This window comes from Falco cherrug, chromosome 9 (assembly GCF_023634085.1).
Source record: "Falco cherrug isolate bFalChe1 chromosome 9, bFalChe1.pri, whole genome shotgun sequence".
Classification (NCBI taxonomy): Eukaryota; Metazoa; Chordata; class Aves; order Falconiformes; family Falconidae; genus Falco; species Falco cherrug.
Window position 1 is genome coordinate 23503975 of NC_073705.1, and position 10545 is coordinate 23514519.

Below are 10545 nucleotides of genomic sequence, written 5' to 3' on the forward strand. Positions count from 1 at the left end.
CCAAGACAATGAAGCAAACCAATGCATGAAAACCATCAGTAGCAAGGAATTAGGTTTATTTTGATTTTCTACTGTAGCCTTTAGTTTAAAAGAGGATCTTTTTAATCAGTTCTGTTATTAGCAGGTTGGTTCAAATTGATTTTTAAACCCAAGCCTTCACATTAATCACAAACATGTTAGGTAATTGCTCAAAGCCAATAATTGAATTGAGCACCTGTCTAGCAGCATTAGCAACAAGATCTAAAACAAAAGCATGAAAGAAAAGCCAGCACATTAAATGAAGATCATCATTAGGATAAAAGTACAGATACAGGATTTAATTTTTAATCTTATAACAAATACAAATTCAGATGATCTTTTTCTGACATAAGGAGAGAAGAAATGAGCCATTAACTCAATTTCTGCTCCTTCCAATCTTACTTTGAGTAGAAAACCAAATTTGAATTATTTTTCATCAGACCACCCATGCTACAATTTCCCTGCACTGCTATGCTTTTTTTGCTATGTCAAGTTGTAGTGAAAAGATGAAAACCATTCCTAGATTTTTACTTTCTTTCAGCTGTTTGAATAAGAAAATGCCCAGAAGACCTTAATAAAACTTCAAAACATCCTCCTGAGATGGGACAGTAAATTTACTGCATTTCTCACAGAGTATCAAATCAGAGAGGTTAGGCACCTTGCCATCCTCACAGGGAGTCCTCCCAACATGCAGCTTTCCTGGATGCTATTCCAATGCTCTAGACTACAAGACTAATTCAATTCCTAAATGAAAAGCACTAGGTATGTCAACAAACATTCTAGAGACTTTTTTCCTCCTACACCACTTAAAGTGAATTCCAATATTCCTGTTTAGTTAGTAATTAAATCATTCATTCAAGTTGCCCAACTATAAGAACTTTCAGGCCAGGAGAACTGATTTCCTTTCCCTATCCTAACAGGTTACATTTCTGACACTAGATAGACCAAACTCATTTGCAAGTAAAAATCAAAAGCAGCTTCAGGCAAGCAACTATTGGCTGTGTGGGAAAAAGTAATTTCTCAACTTTCACCAACACCTTTGCTAAGTTACTCCACATCTACAATACTACTTTTATGCTCCGTCCAGATGGAGAACACGACAGGCTTTAATGGGAACAAAGTAAAAAAAACCAAAAAACCAAAAAAAAAGTCACAGTTGTTTAACACACTGCTTTCTTCTGTCAGTGTGGACCACTTGACCTTAAACAACTACGTATCTTCATGCCTCACTTGCTAGAAAAGAAAAAATATCTAGTACTCTACACGACAATCACACAGATTAAATCACAATGCATAGGTCTTACAAGAAAAAAAAAACTAACAGTCCAGGTGTGTAAATACTTACTTTAGGAACTGAATTAAAAGACCCAATCCACAGCTCAAAGCCTGTAGCAGCGTGTAATAGCTTACAGCAATAATGCAAACCTTAAATGACTTAACACAAAATTAAAAAAAAGGATACACTCACTCCTCTTGGGTATTTAATATTCTCAAATAAGAACTATCTCAAAAATACTATTTCATTTAATAATTGATTAAGTATTCTTAGGGGATCGTGTGTGTTAAATGTTACCACTAATGATCCTATTATTTTCCCTAGGAATTTGCAGTTAACATGAAAAGCCAGAACATACCAGTTCCCTTGCTTCTTCAAGCTGTTTCTCAACATTCACAACCATCTGCTTCTTCTCATCTGAAATAGAATTGTGAAAATACCAATATAATTGTGCTCTTGCCATGAAAGAAAAATATACCATTTCAAAAGCTTCAAAGTTAAAACTGACTGAAAGGATTCATTCTGTTGTGACATCATTGCACACTGTGATAACCCACATTACTAACTAAAAAAAAAAAAAAAGAAAAAAAGGAGACTGGAGAATGCTTGAAGTCTTGTGGTTTGTTATACAGCATTTGCTAGTTAGGAAAGCAGTTACAGCTGCTCCAGGTGTAAGAGTTATGCCTCAGCAGGTGCTTGCTGGGTGTGTACAAATGCATGAGAAGACACATACTTACACCAAAAGGAAAAAAAAAAAACATGGCTTAAGCACAAAGGCTTATCCTATTTTTTTGCAAAATATGAGATGCACAAAACCAACCATCCTACTTAAAATTAATCCAGGTACTGAAGAAACATGAGGTTTCTGTTTCCCTGCTCCTGTGCTGGGTCTAGAATAGTTTCTTTTGCTTCAATAGAAACAAAACGAAACACCACAGAAACTACAAGAAAACCACTGTTTTCCAGGGGCAGCAAAAGTGTAAATTAGTAATAAAAGATGCAAATTTTAAAACATTAAAATCAGTTATAAGCTATATGTAGCAGTCGTCATCTGTCAAGTTCCCCAATAAGCCTAATATCCCAGCTATATAGAGCACATCTGGCTTTCAACATGCCTTTAACCATTCATTCTCAGGCAGAGAATCCAACATAAGCCAAGAACTCAAGATTCAGTATCACATCTGTCAAATATTCTAATTGCTGGACCACTTGGTTTGTTACAGCATGAAAGGGAACTTTCTGAGGAATAGTCAGTCACCGGATAACAAAAACGTCCCCACATTGCTTAATTACTGTGGGATACAGGGGCTTCAATACTGCTATTTGCAGTGCCTCTTGCATCACTTTGTGCCCCTCTCGTGGCCATAGCTTCCACCCTTCAGACTGTAAATCCACCCGTTATCTCAGTGAAGTTAACAACAAAACTCTGAACATACAACCCTTCACACCACCGTTCATTTGAAAGAGCATCATGAGATATCCATGCTGGTGGTTTGTCTGATGAAGCAGATAAAAAGTGCAGAAGTATCTCTAGTCATTGCTGCTCAGAGATCATGATGGGTAAGTCTATGTTGGCACAAGAGACTTTATTGTGTGTCTTCAGACTTCACAGTTTTCTTTTTTAGCCTGAATTCCTTTGCTTCTCTTCCACGTGATCTCTTTGTATCCTAGAACTGACACGTTAAAGACCAAAATGGACTACCTGATGATCTCCTTTGACCCTCTGCAAGCCACAAGCCCCTGAAATTTCAAGAGGAACACCCTTTATTAAACATATGTAGTTTAGCTTCTCACAAGCTGAAATACTTTTTTTTTTAAACAAGCTTAGAGCCATAGGCAGGAACCAGATGATGAGGTTACAACCGAAACCAGAATTCCTGCCGTATAAAATTAAAACATGCCCTTAAAACAACCTTTCTTAAAAGCAACAGAACTACTTCTGAAAAGGACTATATTGCTGTCACAGCACAAGTAAGCTAGCAAGCTGCAACAAGGCTTTTACCATCAGTCAGATGCTACTGTCCCTGCTGCTCCTCCTTCCTCCAGAGGTCAGACCACACTACTCCTCCTCCATCCAACATCCTTCCAGACTCCTCAGGGATATTTAACCACTTAATGGGAATGAGCTACAGCTGCATATCATCCATGTCAATCAACCCACTGCCTTCATTCCTCTACATATTGCTGCAGAGTTTTTGGTGCAGCATTCCCAGCTTAAACAAGCTGTGTTCTAGCTGAGTCCTCCCCCTGGTGTTCTACAGTATCCTGCATTACATTTGCATGGGCCTATCCATGTACCTTTACATTTACCTAAAACACTCTACACTCTCATTTAAGGATGCATGAACATCATGATCTGTCTTTCTTCAGTTACGTATGTTGGAGCTCTGCATCAGGTTGAGGATCATCTTTCTACCTCTACGACAATGCAGACATCTTTGCAAATAACTAGCTGCCTTCGGAGGATACACCATCACTCACATGAACAGATCGTATGCACTAGGTTATCACCCAAGAAGCTGCTACACTATTGTAAAATATGCAGGCAATTAATTTACAGCACCCAAATAAGACTATAGTCAGAGATGCTTCACCAAGGGAAAATTCCTCTCCAAGAAGCCAAAGTTCTCAAGAATGTGTTACAGTCAACTGGAGAAGCAGAAAAGACTCCTTCTGAGACTGGACTGGATAAACAAGTGGTCCAGGGCTGATGAGGTCCACCTAAAGCTGAGACTGTCTCAGGCTCTGATTCCACAACATCCCACATGAACAAACCAAGGTGTTTCTGGGTAGCAGCAGTAAGAACTGAACACCGTCTGGCAAAATGTAGCTAGAACAAAATCTTGAAGAAGACTGAAGCCCCCCAAGTAAAGGGAACTCTGCCAGCAATACAAGTGAGAAAAATGCACTTAGATCCCCACACAAATTCAAAGTCGGAGCTCAGCTCTAAGTCCTCCCAAACAGTGTCTGCTCTTAATCTTGAAAGAGGCCCAGAATTTCATCAAGTAATCCTCTCTACAAAGCTAAAGCCATGGAAAAACAGCATCTTCCTTGAAAATCTGGAATTCACACTGCCACATCTGGTGGATTATCCTACAGCAGCAGGTATAGGAAACACCAATTTTTGTGCAGCACTTTTAGTTCTCTGCTAGCAATGTCTTTCTTTAATTCCCCACCAGGTTCTCATGATGGCACCCAAGCCAGAAAACATAATGGTTAGTACTTTATTTTCCTAACATAAGTAAACCCAAAAGAAAAGAGAATCTGCCACTTGTTTGCCCACACGTTTCAATTCTCCTGCCCAGCATTCTAAAACACCTCTGTTCCTTCCTTCATTTGGAAGTGGACAAGATTATGATGGACAAAAGGAAAAACAATGTAAGATATAAAACACACAATACCATTTTATTGAGGCTGAAATAAAATTTAAAAACTACAGCAGCAGCAAAGATATGTACAACAGCAATTTCAGTATTTCCCTGAGTTTTACTGGATTACAGTTTCCACACACATGAAGTAACCTGAAATTTAGGGATATAAAGTTGGGGGTTTGGGGAAAGTATTTCATGCTGTACAGAATCTATGTGTATTTGTGATTACAAGAACTGCCTAGCACTCCACTGACCAGTAAGATCTTACCTACCCACAAGGATTTTAAGCTACAGACCATTGGTAGGGAAAACTTACTAGTACACAAGGAGGTCTGGCTGAAACTGCTCCCATAAAACTGGGGAGGTATTCAAATGATCTTCAACAGTTTAGTTAATTAAACTTTAATTGAACTCCAAAGTTGCACTTTTAACATCATCCAGATTTATCAATACACAATCACCCAGCTGACGGCCAGAGCAACTGCTGCATGCGAGGCCTACTAACGGGCCTTTGTTGTTCCTTCAAATACAGACATGTGGATTTCCAAGAAAGCAGCTGAAGTTGTTGCAACTGCCACTCTCTAGGGCATACAATACCATATAGTCCCCAAAGCAAGAAGGGGTGGCAGGATCCATCAGAGCCACTTTGGTAAGAAAAAGCAAGCTTACCAAAGTATAAGTATCACCTGCTCAGTTTCACTTTCCTCTCTTCCTCTAGCCACATCCATGTAAAATCCCGGCAGGAGCATGCTGCCTGGAGCCACTTGCCTGCAGGACTGCCAATATATCTAGGCCTGCTGTTGGTATCAGCAACAGAGGCATGAAATGCTACAACGCTGTCCATCAGAAAGCACTCATGGGAATCGTTTTCAAACTATTTACTTCCAGTTTTACTGCCAGGATTAAGCTAAGGAAATAACTTATTTCACAGTCAGCATCCCCATAGAAAGGAGGTAAAATATCCACAGGATGATTTGCTCAGAGACTGTAGATGAAGTCAGAGGGAGTTACTCAGAGTTAGAGAAGCTTGCCACTAATGTAGTAGATCAGGACAAACAAGTCATGATTCAATTAAAGATCCTCATATTACTAACTGTATTACTCTCCTGTGTCTTAGTAGTTTTCAATCTGCCTACTTGATCATTTCCTTAAATATACTTCCATCATATGAAACAGTGAAAAAAAATTATGACTTTTTTCTTAATTCAGAATTGATAATATCCTTTTAAGAAAATACAAAACAATGCTACATCAAACATATTTAAATTTACAATACAATTTTGGCCTCCACATTGCCAGACAGAATATCCTAAAGAAAATATTACATGTAGCTTGTATAATTTTACTGGTCAAATTGACAAAATATAGATAAAGGCTGGAAAGAAAAGTGGTTTTTTGTTCCAGGTCAGGACTGCAAATGAAGAAATCTGTTCTGTATCTGTACAGAAGGTTGTATCACTTTCTTAAAAGAAACAAGCTTTTACTATATTTTTCCCCAGTTCTTCCAGCTTTGCTCTTGCATTAGTCACCCTTTTGTCCCCCAACACACAGCAGTTACAGAGAAAGGCAGAAATCTGCCTACAAGTGTAGAAAGGTAACACAGCATTCATTTGACTTCACAGCCAATGAAGACATTGAAAACATCTGGACCAAGACTGAGTAGTCTCATTGATTGTGGAATTGCTTATTTTTGTTAGTACATGCTAAGGAAGATTGAGTAACAAATGGCTTCAGTTCATAGACCACTTGCAGATTTCGCTACACTGGCTGAGGTGGTTTAAATGTCCGTCACTGCCAGAAGTTACTGTCCCAACAGCAGAGACAAATGGAACAAACCATGCATTTCTCTCTGTGGGTTATAAAACCGGGTTCAAGATGCACAACATAATGAGCCAGACCTGAAACAGAGATAGTAAACTCCAGTGCAGGGGTACAACAGATAATGAAAGGTGTAACTTTCTTCAGCTGAATCTATTAGAGACTGAAATACAGTGCTTTGATTGCCCAGTAAAAAATGCAGGTATCAAGTATCAGAAGAATAGAAGCACTCAAGTCTAAAATCATTACAATCCAGAGGCTACTGTGCTGGGAAAAGACTAAGTATCACTATTTGTGCTGATAAAACTCTCTTTCAGATCAAGCAATCAAAATTTATAAGTTTTTGGTCAAATGACAAGACAGATGTTTCTCTGAAACACCAAGCAATATTAATAAAACACATCTTCATTCTTCAAAGACCTACAGCAGCATCACAGAAAATCTGTTTACAAGACATTTCTCTATTGATAACACTTCCTTTAATTCTCCAGATGATGTTTGCCTGAACAGCAACAAAGAAAAGACATTTCTTCCCAAGACATGCTATTGTCCCTGCTGCTTATTGTTTCTGTCGTATCAGAGTGCCTTTGTTACACTTCTTGCTGAACTATTTAAGCATCTGTGACAAAAGGATTTTTTGTTGAGCCATCATCGTCCTAGAACACAGGACAGCATCCAGTCCTGACAACACCAAATGCAGGAATGTTGCAAAACATTAACCAGTATTTCTCCAATTCAACTGAACGTGAAGCTTACAGCAGGTCCATCTTGGGTAGCAGAAGGAAATAAACCAGTCACTAGACTTCAGGAGATCTCTTGTATTATGCAGAAGTAGCACAAGTCCTTACACCTTTCATCCTGCTTCTTCCAGCAGGGAGGAAGAAGGCCATCAGCAATCTCTCTCAAATCACTGCTGCTGAAAACTGCCACCTCACGTGCATTTCTCCTCATGTCCCCCTCCCACCTCATAATCCTCTTTTTGAGGCTTTCACAGCCATCTCCACAAGAACTAACTGGAACTTCTGGTGATGAAGAAGCAAAGATCTTGCAAATATTCCTATTAAGAAACAAGGGAAAAATGTGTGTTTAAATTATTTCTGATTAAAATGTTCAGCATAGTCAGAGATTTTTCTTTCCAGGTGGTTAAACACCTCTATTAGCTAAGACTGCAATTTGTCATACATTAATTTTTTGCTGATGAAAGACAAAATAGCCCTGAAAACGGAAGCAGTGCACTCACTCATAAATGTACAGTGCAAGAAGTAGCTATAATACAAGCCAGTCCAAACCATGTATGACCAGCCTCAAATCCTAACATGGAAAAGCCACCTCTTGAAAAAAACAAAACCAAACAAAGTAAGCATTGCCTTATCTCGAGGCCATTTAGAGCAGTACCACCCACAAGGAACATGCATTCTTTCTCCTCTGAGAGGATGGGAAATTCTAAAAAAAACCTTCTAATAGCCACATAAAAGATTCATGATTTCAAAGCCTGCTGCTTCTAGGCTATGTCACTGTTTAAGACAATACTCTTCAAATATCATGTCTTTAAGCTCCAAAGTCTCCCTAAATGAGTAAGGGAGACTGATCAAAGGAGAGGATTATGGAAATCCACTACTACTAAGCAGAGTATTCTTTCTGGTATTGAACAGACACTGATGACTTCCAAAATCTATACAATTAGGAAATTAAATCTCTATTCTTTTTCCATAAATCAGTGTAGCACTACAGATTTTCAGAAGAGGAGCCAGCAGTGCATTTATGATGTTGCCCTGTCCTTACAAGAGATTCTTAAATTTACCCTGTTTAAAAGTGAACAGCCCTTTGTGAGGCAGTAGGAAATACTGCCTTTATTAGGTACTTTACATTAGTCAAGAATTCACTTCACCCTCTCAGGAAATTGTTCCAGTGGCCATTTACAGGTTAAATATAATTTCTGAGCAGACTAAATTACACTAGTTCAAAAGTTCAATCACAGGAACTCTTTGGATCTCTCTCTTCTTCATTTTGTAAATCTCCATTATAAAACAGAAAAAGCTTTCTATCTCCTAAGTACCTGCAGATTGCAACTGAATTACCCCACCATGTCCTTTTTGTTAAGTTCAACCACAAAATAGTGTTGTTAAGCCCATGGAAAGGCATACTTTCCTGTCCTTTAATCATGCCTGTGACTAGTCACTCAATCCCAATTTAACAGAAGACTTTCTAACTTGCTAAGGTTAGAATCGGACATAGCCTCCCAGAATCAGACAGATTTTTACTCAAAATCCCCCTATTTATTCATTTCAGACATATTTTGGACCTCTGAATTAACGTTGCCCTGAGATCATATGTTTTAGTTGACCACCTACCTTGAATCCTGTTTAGAGTCATAACTTCATCAGTTCATGATGCATTTCCCACTCTAAGAGTAGGATATTATTCTCTGGTCCTGGATGCACGGTATTTTTTCCTTTAGTCATATGGGAAAGTATACCATTAGTATGTGTTTATTCCCTCCTTATATGATATCCGCTCCTACACTGTAAGTATCCTAAAGCTTTGGGAAATGTGCATAAGAAACAGAGGCAGAAATATTTAATGATGTGGAAAGAGAAGAGGAATTAAGCTGAGCTACCAGAGAGACAGACGAGAAATTGACTAGTTTCAGCTTCCACAGGTCTGGTACCAGGAGCCCAATATTAGGGCAGTGATTCGTACACGCTAGAAGATTCAGCTGGACTGGTTAGAAAGATTATGATTTTCAGCTTTCTACCCTAACACTCTTCTAGACATTATTGTCTCTACTGCAGGGACACATCATGAATCAGACCATGAATGCTGCAGGCTACTGACAAAACACATTAAAGTAAACGAACACTGATTCCTTTGAATCTGCCTCTACAAGTGAGTCACCACGGTCAATTATCCAAATCAAATATTTTAACAGTAGGCAGCAAAAATACAGATTTGGATTAAATCGCACACAAATTCTGTCCGTGCCAGATGAAAAAGACCCGATTTCCACGCCCGGCGTCGTGGCACGATCGCAATGCACAGCGCCCAGTGGCAGAGCTGGCACAGGGAGCGGCCGCCTTGCTCGGCTCGGCCGGGCTCTGGGGGGCCCTGCGGCGGGTCGCACGGGAAGGGCCGACGCCCCCCCAGCTGCCCAGCAAATATTCTGCTGGGGTATTCATAACGCATCTCTCCAGACAACTCGCTGCTCGGGCGGACGTGCAGCCCGGGGCAGGGAGATGACTCCCGACTCTGCTGTGTAACGAGCAGGACAGACACCGGGGTGACGGGACACGGAGACAGGCCGCGCTGAAAGCACAGGGACACCCCCACCGCCCCTAGCTGCCCGGGAGCCGGGGAGGCTCTGGCAGACGAGCAGGGCGGGCCTGCGGCGCGGAGCGAGGGCCCCGAAGGCGGAGAGCAGCGCCAGTGGGAGCCCGGCACGCCGGGCACCGGCGGCGGCCTCCCCGCGGCACCGGGCCAGCAGCCCCCCCGCCCCCGCCGCAGGCGCCCGCCGCTCACCTCCTACCAGCTTCGGCACCTTCCCGATCCGGCCCGTGATCTCGGCCGTCAGCACGGCGAAGTCCTGCTCGTAGCTCTCGAAATCGGAGGACATGGCGGCGGCGGTGCGGGGGGGGGGGGCCGCAGCCCCACTGCGCTCCGCGAAGGCGCCGCGCTCAGCCGGGCGCGCTCAGTCGCTCCGCACGGAGGCACTTCCGCGTTCTGCTACCCGCAAAGGCGTCCCCCCACCTCCGCACGCCTCGCCACAGGTTCCGGCGAAACCCTCCGCCCCCGCTCCAGCGCTTCAACCAGCACGGCCCAGCTCCCCCCTGCCGCCTCGCCACCCCTTGGTGGTCTTCGCCTGGGGACTAGAGCCGCAGCCCTAGGCCCGGTAGGGGCGGCAGGCCAACTGACGCCCTGCAGCCCGGGACCCCGCCGCGGCGTGGGCGCCCCGCCTTTTTCACACCGCTCCTGCGGCGGAGCGGAGGCGGCGGGACGAGGCTGCGCCCCACCCCCCCCGGCGGGACGCTGTTTCCTAGCGGGATCCTATTGCCAACGGACCGCCGG

General features: G+C 42.2%; 1 protein-coding gene across 7 annotated transcripts in view; it reads right to left on the bottom strand.

The window, feature by feature from the left end:
- VTI1A (vesicle transport through interaction with t-SNAREs 1A) overlaps positions 1–10434 on the bottom strand; it is a 274434-nt gene extending 264000 nt beyond the window's left edge. For 6 of the 7 annotated variants that reach the window (XM_055721349.1, XM_055721345.1, XM_055721348.1 and 3 more), the window contains exons 1-2: positions 10000–10434; positions 1653–1711 (exon numbers count right to left, since the gene is read on the bottom strand). In XM_055721349.1, coding sequence (XP_055577324.1) covers positions 1653–1711; positions 10000–10093 — 153 coding nt within the window. In that variant the 5' untranslated portion in view covers positions 10094–10434. The remainder of the gene's footprint in view (positions 1–1652; positions 1712–9999) is intronic. The other variant, XM_055721347.1, reaches the window with a different exon arrangement.
- Positions 10435–10545: the final 111 nt, after the last annotated feature.